Source organism: Branchiostoma belcheri, unplaced genomic scaffold (assembly GCF_001625305.1).
Source record: "Branchiostoma belcheri isolate BF01 breed outbred unplaced genomic scaffold, Haploidv18h27 scaffold32, whole genome shotgun sequence".
NCBI classification, from domain to species: Eukaryota; Metazoa; Chordata; class Leptocardii; order Amphioxiformes; family Branchiostomatidae; genus Branchiostoma; species Branchiostoma belcheri.
The window spans coordinates 2,871,203-2,897,417 of NW_017803932.1; the positions used below are offsets into that span (position 1 = coordinate 2,871,203).

The 26,215-nt window shown below is 43.0% G+C and overlaps 1 protein-coding gene across 1 annotated transcript in view; it reads right to left on the bottom strand.

The window, feature by feature from the left end:
• Window positions 1-3,551: 3,551 nt before the first annotated feature.
• The window catches only part of LOC109474978 (multiple epidermal growth factor-like domains protein 8), a 34,688-nt gene continuing 12,024 nt past the window's right edge, over window positions 3,552-26,215 (bottom strand). The window contains 35 exon segments of the mRNA XM_019775477.1: window positions 3,552-5,411; window positions 5,414-5,515; window positions 5,518-6,382; window positions 6,751-6,862; window positions 7,290-7,456; window positions 7,890-8,045; window positions 8,448-8,557; window positions 8,560-8,636; window positions 8,966-9,408; window positions 9,704-9,918; window positions 10,338-10,539; window positions 10,930-11,074; window positions 11,276-11,543; window positions 12,100-12,244; window positions 12,649-12,821; window positions 13,497-13,668; window positions 14,341-14,548; window positions 15,101-15,336; window positions 15,719-15,933; window positions 16,378-16,525; window positions 17,069-17,288; window positions 17,843-18,053; window positions 18,396-18,580; window positions 18,964-19,182; window positions 19,574-19,714; window positions 20,047-20,178; window positions 20,516-20,619; window positions 20,960-21,208; window positions 21,645-21,857; window positions 22,180-22,395; window positions 22,880-23,046; window positions 23,864-24,002; window positions 24,004-24,033; window positions 24,657-24,779; window positions 25,437-25,726. Coding sequence (XP_019631036.1) covers window positions 5,254-5,411; window positions 5,414-5,515; window positions 5,518-6,382; window positions 6,751-6,862; window positions 7,290-7,456; window positions 7,890-8,045; window positions 8,448-8,557; window positions 8,560-8,636; window positions 8,966-9,408; window positions 9,704-9,918; window positions 10,338-10,539; window positions 10,930-11,074; window positions 11,276-11,543; window positions 12,100-12,244; window positions 12,649-12,821; window positions 13,497-13,668; window positions 14,341-14,548; window positions 15,101-15,336; window positions 15,719-15,933; window positions 16,378-16,525; window positions 17,069-17,288; window positions 17,843-18,053; window positions 18,396-18,580; window positions 18,964-19,182; window positions 19,574-19,714; window positions 20,047-20,178; window positions 20,516-20,619; window positions 20,960-21,208; window positions 21,645-21,857; window positions 22,180-22,395; window positions 22,880-23,046; window positions 23,864-24,002; window positions 24,004-24,033; window positions 24,657-24,779; window positions 25,437-25,726 — 6,956 coding nt within the window. The 3' untranslated portion in view covers window positions 3,552-5,253.

Below are 26,215 nucleotides of genomic sequence, written 5' to 3' on the forward strand. Positions count from 1 at the left end.
TTTATTGAGGTTTATTGAGGAAAAGCTCTCCTTTAGCTGCCCACCCGAGGGTGGCAGCTATTCTTCCAGGAGAGGGTACATAAGACATAACAATACATCACATACAATTACATATACATGTACATTTACATTACATAGTATTTTAAAAGAGAACAAGTGTGTAACATCTTATGTGCTCTACCTATTCATGTCCCTCATGTGTAGTAGGCCTTGTTTGAACTTCTCATGTGATGACACTTTGCAGCCCATGTGGTAGAGAGTTCCATGCTGCAGTAGTTCTGTATGTGAAGGCTTTTTTAGTGCTGTTTGTTTTTGGTTTGTCTAGTTTGAAGGTGTTCCGAGTAGCATATCTGGTTCTGTGTGTTGATGTGACACCGGGCACAGTTGATTGTAGAGTATGGCTGGTTGTTTGGAAGACAGGATTTTTTTTGAAAGTGCACATGTTATTGATGTCTCTCCTCCACAGAAAATCAGGAAATCATACGGTAACTGGATATAAAAGACGAGGAAGGATATTTGTTAGCCCATGAGACAGAAATCGATGTGTGCATGGCTATATATATATACAGAAAACGGAAGGCGGGAACAAGCGATTTTTGGACAACGGTAATGGAGCCAGTGACTCTGATCGATTTTGAACCTAACGAGGATGGATGGCTAGTCTGTGTGTTAGGACTTTTCTGCTACGCTAGTTTAACTCTATATACTAGTAATCCCCATGCAGATGTGTGGCGCATTAGCTTGCTTAAAGCGTCTTTTTGTAATTCAGTTGGTGCTTTCTGATGCATCAATTGATGCATATTTGCAACTTGCACGATTTTCTGATCAAACGTAGATATCGCACGCATTTATATAATAATGACAATATAATAGAAGCTCCGGTCACCAACCCTAGAATGCCCTATCAAACAAGAGAAGAAAAGTCGGCCGCTTCCGGAAAGCCGCAAAGGAGGCTGTTAAAGGGGTGCATGCCGAAAGTTATAATGAATTTTTGTGGGTAGATATATAAAGGATACCCATGCCAAATTTCAGCTAATTTGAGTGTAATACTAGGTCTCCAGGACCCCAAATGTACAGATTTTTTTTCAGAAAATGGCCTCCCAAAAACAAATAAAACAATTTTAAAAGCCTCTGTATCCAAAGAAATAATCAAAAAAAGCCTGGGGATATTTGCTCACTCTACCTCCATTTTAGGGTATTTGGCTGAAAAATGGCAGAGTTAAATCCCTTTAAAGAAATGGCAGGAGGAGGAGGAGAAGAAACAAGAGAGAACACAATATGTCACAAGAGAACACAACCACTTCGTGGTGTGGTGAAGCCATAATTACATTTCATTCCGCATAGAAGGTCAATGACACTTTTTGGTCACACCGCACAGTGGCACACCCTGCGGTCAGATGGCCCTATAAGGTCACATCATTAGTAGACGTCGTGGTTGCCGAAGGGCAGTGACTACTGAGTAATTATTTAGACACAAAGACATCGACGCCCGGTCGCCAATACAGAACCTGTTCGCTTCAGAGGCGTCAACAGTCGTCAATAACATTACGGACACTATAAAGCAAAACATTTAACTCCACAAAAGTGCATTACATTTGTGTATTGAAAATGTTTTTGATATAACTATCCTCATTGCGCATCTAGATATCGATATCCCAAACAAAGTTTATAGAGCGCATTTGAATGTGGGCTGATAGAGTGCACCCTCTGTTGAAAGAAAAACGATATCCGACATATGTGGCTTACTCGTTATATAACGTCCTTGGTTGCGTCAACCCCCCTTTTCATGCCCTTTTGAATCGTAACTCAGGCGTACAAAGACCTAGCCTGAGTGTCAGCCTTTTTAGGTCTTTTTAATAGCTTTCGTCCGCTCCCCACGTTCCGCTACCGGCCAAAAATCGGATAGTGGGGAGCGGACGAAAGCTAAAAAGGCTGACACTCTGGCTAATGAAGACCTAGCGCTCGGGCACCCTCGGGCGGCTTTCGAAACATTGTTTTCTGGTCTTTGGGCATCTGACGTAGACTTTTACCAGACGCATTTTTGGAGGATAGCCTGACTGCCGTCCGTTTTGTAACAGGGTTCCTTCCAATATCTAATCAGGTTCTGTGGGGGATATTGGCCGCCTATGCTAGCTGTATTCCGTAGATTGGGCTCCTGTAACCGCTGGTCGCCCAACGATACAGTGCCTACACAGTCTCGCCCCACGATACAAGCAGCCAATATAGACTCCCCTTGCTGCACAGCTAGAATCTTCCATCTCTGATTCTCTGTTGAAAAAAATGCGCATTCAAAGAGTGTACTTGCGTTATTACTCAAATGCACGTTTTCAATGTAAGGATACTGAGGGGCCTGGTGTTCATAATGGTTTGGCTTAGGGTACTCTTTGAGGCACTTCTGGCCTTGGCCTTTCCCAAGTTTTCAGACAGCGATTTAGCCATTCTAGACGATACGTTTTAATACCAAAACATTATTCATTGGGTTTAACGGCTATAGACTGGTGTATTGAGAATTTTAATGTAGCCAACGTGTCACAATGCCTGGCTACGTCGTACTTTGTTTGACACCAAGTGGCGACCACGAATGTCGGCTTTTGTGTCATACCTATCTATCCGCCTTGAGCATTCCCTGACTTGAATTGAAGTACACTCCCCCACAGTTCAGATAATGTCACCCACCCACAGATTTAATCTTCCGGGGATCAGGTGTTGGAAAACAAAATCGTAACGAATTTCTAGCTCCCCTCTTTATGTCAAAAACATTTGGGGACGGGCGCTTTTGACAGAATATTCTAACCCGGGACCTGCAGAAACGGTTACGACGTCTTCGAACACCTGCTCGGAAACACGGACTCACTCGCGAGGAAACAATTATATTAGCCTAATGTCAACGTGCGAGGCAGTGCCTACACAATGCCACCCACGGCAGTGCCTACACAAATTACCACCTACATACACTCACGAAAATACAGTTTGGTCTTCTTCAAATAACAGGTTACCGTCAACAGGTCACAGCCGTCACTGTTTACTTTTACCCTCAGGAACTGAATATTGGGTCACATTTCCGCGAGTTTAGATTGCGTTTTCGGAGAATGTGCACGTGAGTGAGGTACATCATAGGTCTCGTTCCTGTTTTCACCACAGAACCCCTCGAGCCTAAGGGCTTGGTAGCACAAAGTGTTCGGTGTCAGTCTCCGACAGCCCCCATAAAGCCTTAAGGCAGGTCATTCCCCTCTCTTTTCCGACTCGTCATACATGTACGTCACCCGAAAGACAGTGCCACTGCCACGTGTACGCTGTCTCCAACTACGTTCTAATCTACCATGACCAGCCCCACAGTTGAAGCATTCAATTCATACGAGGACAACCGCTGTAGAATACAAAATATTTCCTGAGGACCTTTTACCATGTTTCTACTCTGTTAAATTGTTACTGGCTTAATTCTCTTTCAGAAAAATTGACTGTATGTCTCTGTACGCATGCACGTCCCGTGAAGGATATTTCTCAACAAACAAACAAACGAGTAAAAAAAACAAATTGACAACAACCACTTCTGTGTTCATGCTTTCAGCTTGTATTTGCTGTTACAACGTTCTGTACACTGGTTTTTAAAGGTTCTTAAAACAAAGATGTACGTAATCATCTCAAAATTACCATAAATTGTGTCTACATACAAAGGTGAGTCAGTAACTACTTGACAGTTGTCCCGAATCTTTCTATCAAAATGTATAAATCACATGTTTTAACAATGATTAACAAAGGTAATCGTCATTTTAACTATATTAATAAGACAGCTACCACAGTTTCTGGGATGGAGGCAGCTGCTTCTAGAAGGACATTGAGCTGCCTATTTTTGCAAACTACTTTGCTATGATTCAACCATTACAAATGGTGGTCATCTAATACATGTACAAGTACAAGAATTGTGACAAATAGTCATGATTCTACACTTATTAACTACTCCATCGTAGACTCATTTCTACTTATCTTGCAGTAAAGAAAAACATTTTGTCTGATACCAGCCGTGTTACAGTAGAGGTCAGCAGCATGTGAACTTTCTTTGTAAGAGATTTAGACCTTTTACATGTGATTTGAAAAGACACAACGACAAGGGCTTTTGCATGGTTGTGTTACAACTTTATATCAGAGGTGGCCATAGCAAGCTTTGCTTTACAGAGACAGGTGGTTTTGATAGTGTCTAATCATGTCTTACTGGTAACTCAAAATTGTACAGTAACAAGAGAAGTGTACAGTATGAACCATCATTCTGTATTAGCCATATGTCGTCATCGCAGCCAGTGTATACAGACCCCACATCACAGTGGAGAACATTATACATAAAAATCATCCGTACATTTATACAACATCAAACACAAAGGAATGAAAAGCACAAAGACACATGTCTAAAAACAAAAAAGTCTCCACAGATCTAAAACCTTTTTTCTACCCCGTGGCCAGTAACAAACTCTTTCTCTCTCTCTCTCTCTACAAAAAAAGGAAAATAGCAGCATTGCAAATGCCTGTCAACAGAATTTTATGGACAATAAAATGGCTTGAGCTCTCACACAATGACATGAGAAGTTTTTGATTTTTAAAAATCAACAATATTGCAGAGAATATGTAAATTTGGCTACTTCAAGTTTTTCAAGATCTCTTATGTACATGCACAGTGGCATGAAGCATGGCCCTGTAAGTTGGCAAATCCAGTGGAAAGTCTCCATTCAGAGAAGTCACTCACTGTACACAGAGGGTTTTCCTCAAAGCAGCTACTTACTAAAGATATGGTCATACTTTTGGTTTTAGACTTTCAGCTTCATGTGGAAATTTCCAAGAACTTCCAATGATCTACATAGACTGTGCACATACATTCAAAGGTGCCAAACTTCATTGTGAAACTCGTATACACTCCAACATATACAAATGTACATGTAAAGCAAATTTTGATTTCTGTCTCAAAGTTGCACTCGAGCTTCTTCATGTCTTTTGTTTCTCCATGTACTTTAAAACCTGCATATTTCAGAAGTTGCGTAGAGACAGACAGAGACAGGCGATTAAAACATTGTGCAGCACAACGTCTACAAACTACACTTCAAAAATATAATTTGCACATTATTTATATGTATGCATCCTTCCAGGGACTATGTACAGTGATTCTTTTACATATCAAGCATACATGTCTGGTACTAGGACCAGGTCTTTTTCTCATTTAGCAAAGTGCAGATAATTACATATACTTTGTTACAAACATGGAGAACGTCACACAGGAACAGTGCCTGTTCGTCTTGTTGCAGTCTTTTTCATACTCTGTACAGTTTGTGACCCATGGGCGTAATTTGACGGGTATTTCATTGTGACCAGAGTAGAGGCTAGACAAGCTCGAGCGGCGCCGACATGCCCTCCAGGCAGCTGAAAGACACGGTGACGACTGCGGCCATGCCGTCGTCGGTGGGTTCTATCGTCAGCGGAGAGCTGTGGAATGGATCGTCGGCGTGTCCCTGAGGTTGATGTGGCCCTCCTTCCTCAGAGACAGTTTTGGTAGTCTGACCTTATTGGGAACTAACGGGGTCAGTGGGTCGTCTTCGGAGTCGATAACCACCAACACTGCGCCAGAGGGCCTGGAGGCCATCTCTCGCATCTCGATCTGCCTTCGCAGCATCGCTCTCCTGGAGTCCACCGACTGCTTTATCTTCCATATGACGAAGCAGAGAGCCAAGAACAGGAAGAAGCAGGAGAAGAAAACGGAAAAGAACACGAAGAGGTCAATGTGGGTCTGGTCTTGTCGGTAGAACAGCACTCCGTAGGTCTCGTTGATGTTGTTGTGTGGAAGGGCCACCAAAGCAATGTAGAATCGCTGGGTTTTCAGAACGTGTTTGAGGTGAGGAAGCGTGATGACCAGGCGGTCTTTCACGTTCCGCACGATAAGGAAGGCCCGGGCAGTGTTGATGGTTACAAAGGTGTTGATGTTGACTGCTTCCACTTCATACAGGATATTTTCTTCTTCCTCATCTTCTCCTTCTGCTGCTTGGCGTCTCTTGCGTGCTCCGGGTTCCTGAGATCTCTCACGGTCGTAGCTTTGGTTGATGACGACGATATGTGCGCCGGTGGTTTTGTTTACCTCAACAACAAATGTTTGCTCATTGTATGACATGTACACATCCAGCATTCCTCGAGTGACATCAATGGTTAATCGTATGTCGACGTTGGTGTATTTGGGCTGTACCGCAAAGAAGACCGAGCGATACTGATGTAGAGGTCCGGGCCGGAAATCACAGTTGGTCTGGGTCTCCGGGTCTAAGCAGAAGTTTTGGTCGACGCTCATTTGCCTGTAACACTGAGCTCCATTAACCGGTGTGCCAAGGTAAATCTCCTTCTTGCACTGTGCACACTGGAAGAAAGAGAGATGCTGTCTTGTAAAAAATTGAAAAGCTTTAAGTTGTTGGAAAAATACACATTTCATTTACATGTACATAATATGTATGAATGCATACTTAATATCTTATGGTATGTACAAATGTAGCATTTAATTTCATAGATGTACTCATATTGATCTAAATGAACAATTAATTTCCATCAGGTCACCAGAGGGGGCTGCAAGGAATTCTGTATTTCATATCTAATAAATTTCAGTATCAGTTATTTGGCCAGAAAATTACAACTTTTGTTGATTTGGGGGATGTAGGATTGAGCTTCAATGTAGAAGAAAGTGTTTCATTTTAAACTTTATAAATATTCAGATGACTGCCACAATCCTACCTGTTGTTGCCAACAGTCTTCACTCTTGGTACACTTTGTCTCGGTGTTGTTGTGGCAGTCACACTTGGTTCCATCCTGTTCACAGATGCTGCCATGGCCGTTACACTGACACCTTTAGGAGTAACAAACACAAGCAAATCATTACTACTGTACTTTTCAAGCAACATCACTTGCTATACAAGCGAGGCATCAAGAGAACTACATGTACAGTGTAGTATGTACATGTTTGTGTACAGTGACATAGCGGGAAGAAAAAGTTACTATAACTTGCAGCAGTTTTTGCATTCAATAACACTGAGAAAACTAGTCTTGAAGTCGTGCGTTACAGTGTTAAATCAAGATTAAGCATGAACCAAAATCCATAATTATAACTGTCTACTACTGAGCTTCAACAAACAACTTGACCCAAGTTTGTAGAAATACCAAATACGTAGTTTTGAACCTGCAAGTTTTTCAAAAATGACAACAACGTTCATTTTGCCCTTTTTGGGAAGATAACTTAAACTATGTTAATTCATACATGACCTTTTTTTACTCACTTTGTGCAAACTGTCCGATGACTATCCCTTTGGGGCCGGGGAAAGTATCCCACCAGGCAGTTCTCACACCTCTCTCCATCGCTGAAGTTCTGACAGTTGACACACACGGCACTGTCTGTGTCACTTCCCTTCACCACTAACTCACCTGTTGTGGTCATGTTGCGTCCCTAAAAAATAACAGAAACAGTACAGCAACTTGAGCATATAAGTCTGATGTCAATGCCTCAGAGGATGTCTTTCATTATCCCCTTTCTGTCTGCTCCTAAGTCATCTCTTATCTTGAATAGACTGAAAAAACAGTCAAAGCTTGCATGTATATTCTTCCCTAGTTCTTGACCCAATAGAACACGAGCAATAATGACAAATTCTAACCTGTAAATTTGGTTTCCCTTCATATTTTTGTTTCTGTATACCCTGTATTATGTTTCTTAACTCTTTGTCACTTGTGTTTACTTATCTTAAAATCTTACATCAATTCTCTGTAGTCTGAGTCTGAGTAAAACAGTATGACAGAATTGAACGGTGCTACCCAGCCATCTTGAAAATGCAATGAATAAAAGAAACGAATAAATAAGTCAATTAAACATCAAAGGCCCTTACCGAAAATAACAGCGGGTCAAACTCCATCACTTCAAACATGCTCCTGCTGACACAGACATGGCTGTTGTAGTTGCAGAACTCCAGACATGGGATACAGGAGCCGTTGTTCCTGGCATCTCCCACGTACAGAGGCTTACACTCCTCACACTGACGTCCCTGTGGATGGCACGACATATATTTAGCTCCTGAATGCTTCAGAAATTTCACAGAAAATACACTGTAAGTCAGTACATCGTAATTATGCTTGACAAGTGTGATCATAAAGTGCAATTTTATATGCATGTCACACTTCCCTTCTGTTGACTAGCTAGAGTTGACACAAGTGTCTAGTGGATGCAGGAAAAACCTAGCATTTTTTTCAGGCTAGAAAACCTTCTGTCTGAGGGAAATATGGTCATCGTGAAAACTCTACTGTTGCTTTTCATATGTTCAAGACAACAATAGAAAGAACAGATGAAATAGCTACTAATCACTATGGCGACAACCTTCCTGTTGAAGTATTATGTTTTGTCAGCAGGACTCCCCTACATACCACAGTATAAGGACAGGCCACCTCACCTGTGTGTTGTTGACACACTCTAGACAGATGTCTGTGTGAGTGGCGTTGGCACAGTTGCTGTGGCCATTGCAGCGACAAGGCACGGAGCAGTTGTCCCCAACGTAACCGAGAAACACTCGCAGACATCCGGCAAGGTGCATGTTCCGTTTGCACAGCCCTGCCTGCACACGGGTTTGCACACTCCGTCCCTGAAGAATACATAGCACAAAATAAAAGGGTAACTATGAAGGCTACGACCCTGAGGTTGCCAAAAAATCATAATCCTTATCAATTTACTTGCCTTGGTAAGGCAGAAAGTTCCAAAGAAATTTTTTATACTTCAAAAGTCCAGTAGGTTGACAAGAACGCTTTAAGAAGGGGTTAAAGACCAAAACAGTTTAAGACATTGATTTCGGAACTGTGTGATTACACAATGTACATGTACAATGAAACAGGAGTAAAAATGTTCAATTCTGCTCCTTCCCGAGCTTTCAAAACGGAATAGAAGTACAAGTAATCCCACATAACGTGCCCTCACTTTTTCTCGTAGCCAGGTTTACATTCACAAGTGTAGGACAGCGGGGTGTCGATACACTGTTCGTTCTCCTCACAGTGGAAGTGGCCATTCAGACATTCGTTCTCGGGCGGACACTGCCTGAACGCCCAGGTTCCGGAGGCGTGCCTGCCGATGCTGACGCTCAGGTTCCTGATGTCCTCCGGTACGGCGTCCACCGTGGGCAGCGTGATGTTGTTCTGTAGGCAGATGCCGTCGTTGATGGGGCCGTTCAGCCCGCCGGCCATACAGAAGCCCTCGCCATTCAGACTGTCCACGGCGCACCAGCCACACTGCAGGTGGGCCAGGCAGGTGGAACACTGGGTGTTGCTGATGCAGGCCTTGTTGCAGGAGTCTGACGAGTGCTGGATGACGCGGCCACATATGCCGTTGGTGCAGCGCATTGGCATATAGGACGGGCTCATGCACTGGAACAAAACAACCATAATAAGTCATGTAGAACGTTTCAGAAATCGAAAAACATTTCCAACTTCACCCAAAACATCCCATTAACTTTTCCTCCAAAAATTTGATTTTGCCCTGTCAAACACAAATAACTTCTTATTCAGGTCATTACTTCATTCCCAAGGGCTGCGTTGAGTACTGCTTTGAGTAGTGTCTGTGTATGTGCATGCATGCGTGTCTTTCTGACCTACATTGTGTGAGAAAAGCCTGCCATGTTTCCATTTCAGAGACACAGTTTTAATCAGGACTACAGCAGACCTGGCCCAGGCTGTCGCTCCATACACACTCCTGCCATCCTCCGTCTGCCCCTTTACTCTCCAGGCAGTCTGTGCACGTCGTGTGCTGGTGGCACGGCGTGGGACATTCCATCGGAGGCACCGACTCCACTTCATAGGGGGAGACGGTGAGGAGGTTGGTGGCGAAGCAGGTCCAGTCGTACGCCGGGGTGGGGCTGAGGACGCGTCGTGTTTCACCTGAGGGGAGGTATTGAAGTAAGGATGAGAATGGAGGTGAAATATTACATCCTACAGATGACTGAAATGTTTGCTTTTTTGCCCAAGCAGCCACCTCGTCAAGCCTGTCACCTAGCCATGAGACTGCTTGAAGGCCATCTGTCTAAGCAGTAAAATTTACCTTCAAGTTGGTCCCCTGAGTGGCCTTCTTGGACACATTTGACTGTATATAAAAATGGTATTAATATAATATTAATGTTATTTCTTATTTTGAAAGTTGTTCACCATATACAATTATATCTACACGTGTACATTTTTGTATGCTAGTTTATAAGTCTATAGCGATATGTCCAAAGTCTACACTGTTGAGTTATCTTCTGAATGTGTTACTGTCCCATGAACCATAGAGCAGCCTGGACAGGATTTTCAGCTGGCCCTACCTGAACGTTTGAACTGTCTGGACCACATGCAGGTGGAGAAGGCCTTGCACTTGTCACAGTCGGAGGCCTCACAGGTCATGGAGGGACAGCTCTCTACCTGGCTGACCACACGCTGCACCACGTGGCAGCTGTTCTCGTTGCTACAGTCCCCGCCGCTGGCGATACATGCGCCCTCCGGACAGTTAGTGCACCACTGACACGTCTAGTAGAGGAGAAAAATACAATGTGGTCAATATGGACATCAGAAAGTTTTTCTGTTTCAGCATAGTCTTCATTTCTATATTAAGTCTAATGTATGTACAGTAACTGTATTATCATTATCACATGATCAGTGGTGCACAGTCAGGCAATATCTTGCTGTTGTATGAAAGCACAAATGACAGTCATGTCATGCCTTTGTAATCTAAATCTATCTTGTAGATGAGATGAGATGAAAGAATGGATTCAGATAATGTAAAAAGAGAATGAATTTGCAAGTAAACCAAATGCTTGTCTGAAAATCTTTCAGAACAAAATCACAACAGTCGATTCTCCATGCTTTGAGATCCATGAAATTCTACATCATCAAAAGTAAAGTCTTTTTAAAATTCACCTGTACGTTGTTTGGACTCTGTGGATGGCTGCTCAGACATTCCACACATGACGGGAAGCTCCCACACTGTGGCGACAGGACCGACAGGTTACAGGTGGAACCATCCGTCTCCTGCGTAACGCCACCGTTAGCTGCGTCGTAGCACCTGTGCAAGGTGTGATACCAAGGACATTACTAACACTAACAGTAAACCTTTCACTCTAAACTTCATGGTGTGATACATTGTACTCACACAAATGGAGATCTTTCAAATAAATGAACAGGTGCTGTACGGTAGAAAATTTGGGAAAGTCCATCTTCTTTGCTTGTAGGAAATAACAGATTCTACTATCATCATGCTACTTACCTGTCAGGAGGCCCTTGGGCCTGTGAGTAGCAGTACGTGACGTTAGGCCGGGTGCTGTTGACTGGGTACACCAGCTTACAGCTGAAACAGTTCTTAGCCAGACACTGTTCCTGGGTGGTGTAGAACTCGCAGGGGTCGGGTAAGGTCAGGGCCTGCAGGGTGCCGAAGGTCGTGCCTCCGTAACCACCCGTCAGGTAGATTTGGTCGTCATGGGCAACCGCAGCCAGGCCTATCACAGGAGGGAACTCATCTCCGATTGTAGAGTTTTCTGTAAGCAAACAATCTTCTTTAGAGAAAAAGATACTCTACTTACAGGGAGCTTACAGAGAGGAGCAAGGGGCCAGTTTCTGGTCTGAGCACTGAGGCAGTAACTGAGGACATTTAAAAAAACAAACATACAGATATACATGTACCCCCACATGTAAAGAAGTAATGCTTTATCTCAGTAACTTGACATAACATTTACAACATACATGTACATTCCACTTCTAAGTAGCAAGACTTTCACAGTTTTGTGTGACAAATATTCATACTGTGTTGTATGTAGTGATTTTTCCTGTCACTTTTCTGGGCTTCTTTCTGTAAGCACAAACTGCCATGAACTGGAAAATACTTGTTCTGGTTTCATGTTCATGGTTTTGCCTACAAGATCTGACCACAAACTCATCCCATCATGAACAAGTTCTCTATCTTGCATTCTGTTAATTCAGTTGTCTCAACCACAAACTTTAAACATTGCAAACAATGCCTTATCTATCCTTCTACCATAAAATCAAGTCCCTGTGAACCTTAGTTACTTTACAGTATCAATATATTGTGCTTACCAATTGTGGACAGGTCCAACCATGTGTTACACTCATATCTGTAGACCAGAATGTCATTGGTGAAGGAGATGGTGTCTGTTCTACCCCCCAGGACCAACATGGACTCTCCCAAGTGGACTGCTGCATGGAAGAACCTTGGCAGAGGCTGTAAAAATAATTAAGTTACATGTATGATTTACAATTAGCATAAACAGAGTTTTCAAACAGTGAGATAAAATGGAATATGCCTTTCTCATCTAAAAACTTACATGAAGATTTGTAACAGTACCCCAACTTTTTTTTACATTTCTTGCAATTTCATTCATAACGGAAATATGAATGTGTCTGTCTAGTTGTAAGTCATACATTGTAAGTCGGGGCTTGAAATACCAGGTTCTGCAGTTTTGCAGGCTGTTAGAAATTAGAAATTTAGATTGACATGAAGAAAGTTTTCCACCACTCCAAAATGGTTGCTGGTTAGAGCCCTGATAGTGAGTGAGTGAGTGAGAATCTGAAATATTTTTCTATAGTTGGGTATACTATACTGAGGCCTGTAAAACCCAATCTTACCCTGATGCTGTCAGCAGGGAAGATGATGCTCCACCTCAGGTTTCCAGAGTCAGGGTAGTGAAGGATGTACAGGTCAGCCGCTGGCTCCACACGGTCCAGAGAGAACCGGTAACCACCGTGCACGAAGAACGACTGGAAGTCAGGGTTGTACACCGCAGTGTGGCCGTATAAACCTTGGAGGGCAAAGGGAGAAAATTACTGGGAATGACCGGAACATGCTTCTGTGAGAACTGTCACATTTAACAAGTAAACCTACACATGGCACATAAATGAATACTTCATCTGCACATTTGTAGTATATCACGTACCATGCAAAAAAAAGACACCTTTCTCTCCTTGCTAATAGCTTTCACAATAAGGATACAATCAAGATATGGAAAGTTATTCTATAGCAATTATCTTCATCAGCTGTGGCTATATGCAAAATACAGGAAGGTTGTAGTCCAATCAGTTGTCTTGTTACAACTCATGTTCCAGACTGAAGTATCTACTTTGTAGAACAAGAGGAAATTCCTCGGGACAACAACCCTGTAAGCACTGTACATAGCGTATGTCTTCGCTGGCACAACTAGAGAAAGATTGGGTCTGCATGGAGCTAAACTGGTTTGAGATCCCTTTCACGTTATTGTGGTGTCATTTTACACTGACCTCTCCTGCTCACTTCTAAGTTTATCTCATTTGGTTTTGTCTACTACTGATTAATTGTAATAGTTTGTTCTTTTACTTTCTTTGACTGTATTGCATTGTAGCGGATACCAAGAAGAATAGCGGATTACAAGTGTTAAATGGGTTATAACACTAATGGAGATCCTAAAAAACAAACAACACAAACAAAAAAACAAACATACCAGTGGGAGGGGTGCCGCCGGCGCTCCTTGTGTGCCACGTTGCTGTTTGGAAGTCGTACTCCCGTACGTCAGGATTGAAGCCATGTTGCGGAGAGTACCCACCCAGCAGCACGAAGGACCCCTCCCCCCTCAGGCTCATGCTGTGGCCTGCTATGCTGGGCCATGGCGGATCCTGCAGAAAAAAATATGTGTTGTTTACATGCTCCAAAAAATAAGACTAGTGCCCGTCCAAGTTTCAACTTGGAAGATAAGAACTAGAGGCTGTATGTACATGGAGGTGATCAAGTTCACTTCAACCAGAGTCACTCTACATATGTATCTGCCTCACAACCGAGGGAACGCAGAAGACAATATTTTCGGGCTTTCCTAGACTTTGAGCTTTAGACATGATAAACATAACCATCAGCAATACAGACTATAATATGCAGCAGGCATTAACCGTAGACCTTTCCTTACATTGTCCTTTAAAACTTTTTGTAGTGCATGTGGTACTTAGAATTTTTTGGTTTCCTATCCTGTCAACTAAACTTTTGAAATACATGTAACCATTTATGTCTTTATTAGGACACAAAAGTCCCTGCGAATCAAGATTGATTTAGACTACAGGATTTAGGGATTTTCTTTTACACAACCAATATTGTCTCTTACTGTGCTTACATGTATGTTTCGGTGTCTATCAGACATCTTCTTCAGAGTTCCTAAATTGGAGTTCTGCTTTTCGTTACTATATGTAGCCAATGTAGGTGGCGCTTTTGGGCCAGAACACTGTCCCAAACATGGCTGACACTATAGTACTAGCTGCCTTTTGTAGCACTAAGATTAAGAAAGACAACACTTAGTTCACCTCCAGATCTGCCCACTCCAGTGTGTCCAGGTTCAGCAGGATGAAGGCGTTGTCCTCCCCGGTGGCGGTGACTCCTCCGTACACGTACAGCAGGTGGTTCTCGCCCGGCTTCAGAACCGCCCGGTGGAAGTACCTGGCCGTGGGGACCGTCTGGCCGGACGCTACCGTGGTCTCATGATGCGACCAGGCCTTTCCCGCGATGTCATACCTGTTTAAAGGCAAAAACAGCTGATTTCAGTGGCAGCTCTGGAGAAGGGGTGCAGTACTTATGTTACATGCATTTTCATAGGGTTGTGTAAATAGAACGCCCTCCCGTTCTAAACCTTCTTTACCAGGAAGCAATATCTCATGAGATTGTACGTGTAAGACACTAACAGCATAAAACAAAATATTTTAGTCTTAACATTAAAATGCTGGACCAATGTGTAACGTCCACTTAGATTTATCTGCTGGTTACGTAAATCAAAACCGACTGGAAGACAACTTGGCAAGGTGCCACTCTCCCTGGAGCATGTGGGGCCACATGAATTTGCCACTTTGAAAAACAATTTTTTGTGTTGATGAGATCTCTACTACAGCACCCCCAGATTATAATGGGAAATGTTGCATTGAAGATCTGTTTTGATTCACCTTTTTTAAGGTGGTGGACATATTAATTGGCTATATCTTGCCATGTCCTGGATGCTATGGACTCCCAGCCTGAGTCTTACATGTAACTGTTCTAAACTGGAACTAACGGAACAGAGCTAATGGAACTAACCTATAGACGTCCCCCAGTATGCCGTAGGCAACGGATATCCCGCCGTACAGCCAGAGCGCGTTGTGGTCGTCCAGCACCATGCTGTGTGCCATCCTCATGATGGGGTCCCTGCTGGCGTTACTGCCGTCTTCACGGACAGGGTTTCGCAGCGTTTCGAACACGGCCTGGTACGGGTGGATCTTCTCACTGCAGTCTGGTCCTGTGTAACCTTCACTGCAGATGCACCTTTCCTCTATCTGCAAAGATATTTTTTCCTTTCAGTGTGCTTGCCGAATGATGGAGAATAAACTGGTCTTGAATTTACTCAGTAAGTCAGAAATCTTTATGCTTCCTTCAACATTACTGAAAAAAAAACTTTCCAAAATTGCCACAAATTTACTCTAAAAAATGGGTTAAAGATCTTACTACCACATAAACAATATTGTAAGGTATGCATACATATTATTTTCTGCTGAAATTTGCTCTGAAAATACATGAAGTTGCACTCTGACGGTCAGAAATCCTACTTGCATAGAGAAGCATGCCCCTGGACATCCTTAGATGTCTTGTGCAATTTTGCCCCCCCCCCCACACACACACAAAGTTGAGTCTAACGAAAATGCTTTTCCTTGTGCTTACCTGACTGCACTGTCCATGTTGTGAGCAGTTGTTAGGGCACAGCAGGTCAGAGCAGACAGTGCCACCGTAGCCATCTTTACACACACACTGGTGCCCCCGACACTCCATGTTCCCTGTACACTCATCCGGGCAGCTGTGGACCACGAAGGTGGCATTGAAGCCCTGGCTGGGCGACCCGTGGGTGATGTTGGCTTCAAAGTACACGGTGACAAATCCTGTGTGGCAAAGTGTTAAAACAAAGAGAGCATTGTAGAGAGCATTTTACTGTTTCCATTCATACTGAAAATCTGGACAAATTTGCATTTTTTTTATTTTCGGAGTTTTCGTGATGGCCTCTCCATCATCAAATCATGACGCAGTAAATGCACATTTTGTCTTCCCCCTTCTGTACTGCAATATTGTTTTACTACAAACCTAAAACACTGGGAAAACCTCCTTTCCTATCCTACTGCAAAATTAAATCCAAGCACAGAGAAATGGCCACAGTAATATTTTTGCTCTAACTTGTAGCAAATACAGCTCTTAGGAATTCTCAAATGATAATCTAAAAGAAATTTGGAGCAAATGCTGAAGTTATGGTACATTGCCCAAGTGATATACTCAAGCTTTCCAACTGTTTTACTATCAATTTGTCACTAGTCTCAGAAAGACGTGTACACCTGATATAGCCTCCACAGTCATCGGCTCCTGGGTTCCGTTCCCGCAGAAGGCGCCCAGTAGGATCCCGCCTGAACCCACCGCCGTCTGCCCGTTCACGGTGCCACCCGCCAGGCTAGGCAGGCCGTCGTACACGTACACATAGTCTCTCTGTCAGGGGTAGAAGGTTAACTTAAGTCTAAAAGGACTTTCCACAACAAAGATACACGTCTTTTTTTTCCTCTTCTAAAGAAAGTCATAAGAAACATACATGAGCAATTTTCTCACAGCAGAACTATATCATGACTGGTTGTACTTCTCTGCAACATCTGAATCAACATTTGTCAGCCCTTGACATGTGATGATCTTCACATGTGTAACTAAACAGAAATCCAGAGCTAGAGGAAAGAATTTGCACCAAAAAAATGTGGCATACTTTCCATGTCTCCATGTCCATATCCATGTTCCCTTGTTTTCCAGTTAATATACAATACAGTTTGCTCAGATTTTCATTGACATCACTATAGACATTGGTGAAGGATAGACATCCAAGAGTAATGAAATACCAAGATAACAGTTACTCAAGCAACTGCAGTGGATAAATTTTGAACTGACATTCCAGTCACTGACGAAAGCTATAGTGGATGCTACATGAAACATCTGACCATTTTTTCCAGTTGCTTGAGAAATTTGAAATCAGGACACAGTCCTTACCCCGCACAGTGCCTGCAGGTCCTCCACAGTGAAGCTAACGGTGGGGACGGCGGGGAGGGGGGAGGGGGAGTAGATGTTGTCGTACACAGACAGGACCCACAGGCAGTAGGCGTGGGACTTGTTGGTGACGCCCTTCCCCGCGTGGGAACCCAGGCCGGACGACTCGATACTGGTCAGGACCACCCTGCCGTCACACTCGTGGTAACACTTGCCACCGTTTCTTTAGATAAAACAACGCTTTGGTTAACATTCAACATGCTAAGGTAGCCATTTGGCACCAATAATGATTGAATATGGGGTTAGGTAGGAGGAAGGTTAATGCTTTCCAGTTCTTGGCACTCGAAATGTTGCAGCACAGTGAAAATCAAAAGTTTGCTGTATCTTTGGGTTTACATGTGTCAATGAGAAAAACTGTGGACTTGAAACCACAGCAGAAAGTAACAGTTACTGTAATTAGTTACAGTATCACAGTTACATAAATACGTCTTCATAAACACTCATATACACATACTTAGGACGGTATACAATAAACATGTTCATGACAGCTACTGTTTTAACCAGCTTTAATTTAATCTCACTAGTGTGATGACTTTGCAATTAAGTTACTCTCATCACAAACTCATCACAATTATCTGCATAGATTTGCTCTATCTACAATTGTTACTTCACAAACTCTGATGTCAGCTACATGTATATGAAAACCAGAAAGGTACAGCAAGTTGGCAAGGACAGAAATGAGAGAAATAACTAATAATGGCTAAATGAACTCCATACCTCGGATCTCCATAGAACCCTCCCACACACTCCTCACAGTGGTCTCCGCGGGTGTTGTCTATACAGTAACAGACTCCGGTCGCCATGTCACAGTCCCCTAACGTGGCATTACTGTGCCCGTTACACCGGCACTCCTGGCAGCCCTGCGCCGAGGTGGCATCACCATAGCTGCCAGGCAAACACTCGTCACACGTGTCCCCTTGAGTCCAGTCTGTAGGGAAGGGTAGAAAAGTTGTAGATTCTTTATATGGACATTAAACAAAGGTCATGTAAATAGTCATGTATTCTGACAAGAGATTCCTATATGAAAGGAAGCATATAACACATACTTGGGAACTGTTATCATAAATTGTCTAACAATGATTTGTCATAGCTATTCTATCAAAATGCTAACTAACCAGTGCACTATTAACCAGGGTACTAATTCTTGGTAAAATCTTGGTAGTCAGATATGGCAAACAAATTTAAAATGGTACTCTATGTAAGCTTTAGTACATATCAGTATAACAACTTGATATCTTTAGAACAGAATGATAAGAGAAATGTGACGTACGCTGACACTCGTCGCAGAGTCCTGTTCCGTTGACACAGGTGCTGTGGAAGTTACAGCCACAGTCCACGTCACACTCCCTCCCCGTCACCGCCATCTGCGTCACGTTGGACGTCCAACCAAAGTCACAGATACAGCCGTAGTCTGGGGGGCCGCTACAGCTGCCGTGTACACACTCATTGTAGCAGCTATTGGTAAACATACAGAGCAAACAAATAATGAGTAAAGTGCAGTTTTAAGTATTTTTAGAAGACAATCATGATGACTTGGTTTTGAATGTGGACAACTTGTATCTGAACTGTCCAAAGTACAAACAGCGTCAATAATGTGAAAGGTTTGAATCTGCTGAAAGGTCATGGAGAAATAAGGTCGTTAGTCTCAACTACAGTCAGGTACCAGATTTACACCTGGTTGGAGTGAGGAAAGTTGTGTTAAGTGCCTTTTGCCACAACTTTTGGCCAGCAATGCCAGGTATCAACCCAAGACCTCTAAAATCTCTTTTTTTCTAGCCTATTTAATGCCACAAGATGTATATTCCAGAAATATCTAAGTGCAACACCAGCATCCTTACGTCTTGTTACAGGAGACATGTCCGTCCCCCTCGAAGCCGCGTGTGCAGGTGCAGATGAAGGAGTCAGGTGTGTTTGTGCAGGTGGCGTTGGCGTGGCAGTTGTCCAGGCCCAGACGACACTCCTCCACGTCCGGACAGTGTTCGTACGACCAGCCCACCGGGTCAGACACAGACAGGTTGTAGTGGGACGCCACGATGTTAGCACACTGCTGGGGGCCACTGTGTAACACACAAAGGCAAGTTTTGTATTAGATCTTGAAAACATAAGGCTACGTTCCATTCTATTGCTTTCCTTAAGGCTTGTCTATCATAAATATAGAACAACCAACCCCCCGAAAAATTAAAAAACCAAAATGACAATGACATGCTTGCACCACCCTATGCTTCATATGGAGGAAAATTGAAGAAGGTTGACTTTATCCCTTGTGAGCATTTTGCTAGGTACATTAGCACCACCTAGTGACTGACTTATGAACTGCCACATGAGCTAATCCCAAGAAGACTGCAATCTACATGTTTTACTGCATTATCAACGTTTCCTATAAAGTCAGTTTACACATTCATTTGCATAATTAGACATGATTTGCATAATTTAACATGATTTGCATACCTGGGACCCTGGAAGTCCCCTGCCACACACCTCCCCAGGGTGGGGTTGTCGACATTTCCACACCAGCCACACATGAAGTCAGCCAGGCACTCGTCACACGTGGCATGGAGGGAGCAGTTAGGGCACGACTTGTCTCCATTGCTGGGAGGAAACATTAGCCATGAGAAAGTCTGTAGAAAATTTTTATCACTTGTGATTTGTGTTCTTGAGGGCAGGTTTCCAAACTGCCCAGTTACTACATTGACAAAAGAATTGTCACACTACATTTTGTACTTTCTAAAAGACATTTTTATATCATAAGCATGTATCAATATTTAAATTCTACCTCTGAGTCAAGTATTTTTTCTCAAAGATTTATGATCATAGTAGTCTGTCTGCCTCTAATAAATGTCAATGAAAGATGATTGGTTAATGAAATAATGGCTGAGTCTGATTGGTGATGAGTGATTGGTTATCTGAAGGATGGTTCTTACCTGTCCAGCCAATGGGAGCACTGGGCAAAGGGGTAGCGTGTGATGTAGGCGGAGAAGGCAAAGCATGCCCCCACCCCCTCACACCAGGCACACTCCCCCTGGGTCCCCACACAGTCTGCACAGGTGTGACGGCTGGGGAACAATAGGATAGCACATTTCAGCATCAAAGTTCATGAAAAAATTACCATTAAATTTGAAATATCCAGAGTTTACATTATTTTTTACCTCCCACAAACATTTAGCTGTCTTCCATCATTTCGACTTTTCTCTCAAATGTATGTGAACTTAGAAATATCAAAAACTTTTAAATTTCATGTCCCTGAAAACTTAAATGTCACAATCTTGAAAATAAATTTAAAGTACACAAAAAGGTGTTGGACTGATGCTATTTTTTTAATGGACTATCATTTAAACTATCTGATACGTTTTGTAGTATCACTAAACAGGATGACAGTAGTGTCTGTCTTACCTTGTACAAGGGGCTGAGCAGTTTGAAGGGCTGGTCACAGCGATGGAAAACCTGCCCCTCCTCATGCAGCGTGCCTCTTCTGTTAACCACTCACACAGCGAACTCTGAAATAACAGTCAAGCCCTTTATACCTAGGAACTAAGGCAACACTTGTCCAATGTCTTATCAGTAACAACAGCATAACAACAGGTCTGACTTCTTTGGGAGAAAGATTGTACCCCTGGTGAATTACAGAAGACCAGCAGCATATGCCAGTGTTTGAAAACTGCTGCTTAGGGCAAAAAAGTCAAAACACATGCGTCAAACTCCTTTAGGGAGTGTGTGCACCCCTGGGTGAATTACAAGAGAACTGCGGAGTAGATGTGTTCACGAAATCTTGAGGCTATGACAGAGATGGTTTCTAGAACTAGATCAGAAAGGTGTAAAAAGAAAAGTATGCCTGACCTCTGTGCAGGTTTGACAGTCCATGTGGTCTGCACACATCACGCACTCGTCCGGTGTCAGCACGAGATAGCGCTCGACGCCGGAGCTGGTCATACAGCGGTCCGACATGCTGTTGACGGCAGCCCGGGACATGCAGCGCGCACTGGTGGGGCACCAGCCACAGCTGTTGTCTGTCATGCACGCCAGGCAGTTGCCGTAGTTACTGCAGTTGTCGGAGCCGAACGGTTGGAGAAACTCCGAGGTCAGCAGCTGTAGGGGCGTACAATTTGACCATGAACACCTTTGATTCCATATACTGACAACCAGTACAGGGTTATCTGAACTGTCCCAATACCAGAATGTACTAAAGCATAGCCCTTCCTTTGTACATACATTGTAGTGAACTAATTGCAATGTTCGAAATGCATCTCATTATCAACACTAAACACCTCTTCAAACCATTCTTACACCATTCTTACAAACAGCAAACTTACACTACTGGCTACACCCGTAACATTTATTATCACAAAACTGGTATAAAAGGAAGCTGTGATTAGTGCCATATAATGTTTCCTTTACAAACTGTCTTGATTTTACTGTAACTTCCTTTACAAACTGTTTTAATTTTACTGTAGCTAGACTTCATGCTGCATCGTGACATCTATAACCTGCCAGCTGAATGGAATAAACCTGAATGTGTTCTCACATGTCTGGTTGAGGATGAGCTGCCTGCCCCGTTCCACTCGATGCCGACCGTGGCAGTCTGCTGGTTCTGTGGGTTGGCCTTGATGACCAGCTCCGACTGCTCCCTGATGTAGTACTTCGTGCCGCGGCTCGTGTCCGGGAACAGAGGCGTGCCGTCTGGACGGACGGCATTACTCTGCTTGTTTTCAGCTCCACTGATGGTCGCTAGTGATTCCTGCAGTCAGCAGCACAACAAGACAAAGGCTCAGAAAATATTCTCTCATGGAAAGATATAGTCATTTGTCAACAAAACCTGATGTGATTGAAGCTAACAAATATTTCTTCATGGTTCTTAGGTCTCAACCTTGAATTTCAAGGGTAAGAGCAACAGGCAACAAATATAAAACACCTTGGGATGACCTCTGTGGTTTGTGACAAAAAGTGCATCAAAATGACTCACACTGGTGGAGTACAGGCTCTAACTGCACTGCATGAGTGTGGTGACACCTTGCAGATCATGAAGGTACTGCAACCCTGATTGTGGGGTTTATACTTACCGCTCCAGCTGGATCCTCAGTCTTACTCATCCACAATGTAGAGTAGGCGTTGGAACCCTTCAGCCACATGCTATAGGTCTTCCCCGCGCTATAGACAGAGTTTGGGTAGATGAAGCCCTTGAACTCTGCCGTGTAGTTCCCTCCCAGCTGGTTCTCTTGTGGAGTCACCATGGAGAAGATGAAGTTCTTCTGGATGTGGTCACGAACAATCTCCACCTAGAGCAGGCAAGAGAATATACAGTCACTTAAAAACAAGCTACCTTCCAAATTTCATTTTATTCTATTTTAGAAAGCAAGAAGCATTAAGATTGCCTACATGAACATCTGTCCACATTCTGACAAACAAACTTGAGTAACCGCTTTTTGGCGTATACATGGAAAACTGTGTAGATGGTACAATGACACTATATCAAATTTGTGTCAAACCTGAGCGATAATTTGGATAAATTAACTGTTTTGAATAACATGTCCATATGTGCTTTGTATACTCTTGTATGGAAACACCACAGCAGCAACACATTCCTTTTTAAGTTGTGTTTTCAATTCATTAAAACTCTGTCTAGTTAATGATACTTTGCTCTTCACAATGAGCTTGATACATGTATGCCTCAAATAAAAAAAGCTCTCTAAAAATACAATTACATGGGATATTAAAAAACACACCATGACACATTCCTGGCAGATCTTTGTTCATGCTTACTTTATCTGGCTGTTGGCTGTTCTTGGGGTTGCGGTATTTGATCCAGTGGAGCCCTGGTGGGTGGTCGTGTGTGCGACACTGGTCCAGACTGGTCAGCATGCTGGAGTTGCCCCACCACCCCTCCACACCACTGGCAGTGGCCATCCCTCCACACAAGCCAGTAGGGTCTGAAGTTAACACAAGCAAAGACAATTTTGTAAAAAAACTTTTCATAATAAACATGCACTTTCCTGGCACTTCTGTTTCATATACAGTAGATGTGAGGGAATATTCGGAACAAAACAGATGAGTACAATCAATTGACAGTTACAAACAACTGTTCTATGTGTGCCCAAGAGTGGGAATATACATGTAGTATGGAACATGAATGTGGGCCCTAGCAATTTTTGAAAAGAACTGCAAAATTGTTGAGTATATATTGCAAAAATATAGTACATTATGCTCTAATGTAGAAAGACAAGAAAAAAAAGACAAAGGTGTGCTCGAAAAAAGGTGTGTAAAGGTATACACTGTGGAGTTGAGAAAAGAAAGTGGTAGGTCATGTACAATTTTTACAAGAGACTGAGTAAAAGATGAATTAAGTGTGATTGCAGCACATGCTGACATAAAATCCTTGACAATGCTGTGTTTCACAAGACAAACATAATAATAAACTGACTACAAGCTGTTGGGTATTCAAACTTTTCTACCACTATTATATGACTGAGTAGCACATCCGCAAAACGTACTGCATCTGTGTGAAACCTGTAATGTATTGTGCATAGAACTTCTACAGAATGTATCGTTTAAGGTCATGCTCGTATATCTAAGGATGATATCCTGCCTGTAGTTTCCAATGTTGTGTCAGAATAGACTGACAGAATTCTGATCCAACATTGACCAAACATCTAATCAAATGAAAACCGTGAAAAATCCGGGTTTTGTGCAGGCGCAGTACATTCTGCCAAGTTGACGTGCTTGACTGAGTGATGCTGTGCTACGTACAGTCCCTGCGCTGACACTGCTGCTCCTGCACACACCAGGCGCAGGCGGTGTTGGTCCTGAGACCATGCACACCCTCCCCCTGGCTGCTGCCCCCCCACACCAGGCAGGACTGGCAGTCCTTCAGCACCTCACACAGACCCTGGGCAGCTCAGCTGGGGGCTGCTGCAACTCTGGGGGCAGAAACACAAATCAGATTAGTGTAGGGATCCTGGTAATGTTAGAGGTGTAAAATGGCTGAGTGGGTTAAGTCTTGCAGACTCAAGATCAAGAGATAAAGGCTTATATCCCTGGCAAGACGTTGTGTATTTGAGAAAGGCACTTTAACCAATACTCCACCCAGGTGTAAAATGGGTACCTAATTTCAGTTGGGGAGGTACATGTAAAAGGCAGTAGAAGGAGAGGGATGGGCTCCCAAATTCCAATACCATGCCCTAGACACAGTGGATTAACAACTTTCTATGCCCTCAAAAACTACCTTTTTATTAGCTCTTTTAAGTTTTTTATGTCCTGTGCATCGTTACACTAAAGGCAAATTTACACTGGTGAGTATTAATTTGGGATTATAGCCATTGGCAACATAGCTTTAAAGCCATTAGGTAACATACATCTACCATCTGCCATAACAATACCATAATATAGAAAGATGAACAATGTCTCCTGCCTCTAGTAGCATTATTACATCATCTTTTTGCAATAATTTCTACATTCTACTGGCACCTCTTATCTGAATATGATCAATGTCATCTAATAATGGTACAGCTCATGTTTCATGCATGTTCCTGTGTACACTCACATCAGCCTCCAGGTGTGACAGACAGGCCCCGGAACCTGTCATTGCTCTCACTTACACCAAAAGGCATTCTGGGTCAGCCACACATGAACTTGCAATGGGGTGTTCTGAGCACACGTCCATTGTCTGAAAGGAAAACAGAGAAGTAAGGAGTTTCTTTCATGAAAGAACATATTTCAAACAAAGGACTGGTGTAAATTTGTATTTGTGTGTATTGCTTTGAAGTGTCTTATAAAATAAAAAGTGTTGCTTTTAAGAAAAATTTAGTCCATAATAAGCTTGTACATGACTGTATATCTTGACTAACTGTAGTTATTCACATGCGCTGCAACACCTTAGACTGTCAGCACTTGTCACCAGCTGTGAACAACTGACTCTTAGGTTTGCTAGATCCATGATAGCCTCTGGGTTTAGGGACTAGCTTCCAGCACCCAAGCTCAGATCACAGGCAGAATGACTTTGGACAACCATAAACTGAACTGTCCGAAAGCCAAAACTAACCAGTGCTTCGTCTCTTGCACCCAGTTCATGCCCTGTCTTGTCATCCAGTATGGACAGTAACCTGTTTTTCTGTAAGAACCCAATATGTCCATGTTAACTATTGTTTGTCCTACCAGTGTAAATGTTAATTTAAGTCATCATATTCAATAATGAGTGTGCTTAATATTCCTTTGCCGAGTAGCCACTGTAACTCTTTTATGAACCTTTATCAATTGTGAATTGTGACCCAGAAATACCTAGCTCCCATTTTTACCAGTACTTTCATTTCCAGCCCAGCCTTACCGTTAGGTTTGCTGACACATAGTCGTTTTGTGCCACCGTGGGCGGGACTTTGAATGCCAGAAGGTCGCCGACCACGTTCCCGCTGTAGCCACCCACGATCAGCAGGATGTTCCCGTCGCGTATGGCGGAGGCGTGGGAGAAGCGTCCCCTCTGCGTCTGGAACGTGTCCGTGCCGAGGAAGTCTTCCCGCAGGTCTTCTATGCCGACCCACTTGTGACAGGCCAGGTGGTAGAAGTACATCTTGTAGTCGTAGCAGATCTCATTCTGATGGTGGTGGTGGGAGTTCCCACCTAGGATAGCCACAAAAAATGTTTGACTGTACCATCAACATACAATTAAAAAAAATAGTCTTGACTCATTGACAATAAATGCATTAAACTGTGCTAAGAGGCTAGAAAATTGAAATCTGTCATTCATACCACAATTTTCCTACCTATTATCATAGAAGTTTGGTACATAACATTCCTAATGTTAACCTTGAGCATGCTAAGGTAGCCATTTGGCACCTTATCTTTATATTGGGTTAGGCAGCAGTAAGAAGGTTAAGATAACATATTCTAAGCATCTGGGTAAGTTATCCTGAAGAGAAGCAAACTCTGGTAAAAAAAGTTGAGTCTAGTCAAAATAATTGAATCATTTCTGTAACATTTCTCACCAACTTTGCCATGAAAACTGTGCCTCTGATTTCTTATGACTTTTTCTGAGAGGTATTTATTCTCCATCTTACTACAGACCAATCCTAAGTGGGATACATATCACCCCCACTGTGTAATTTTCAG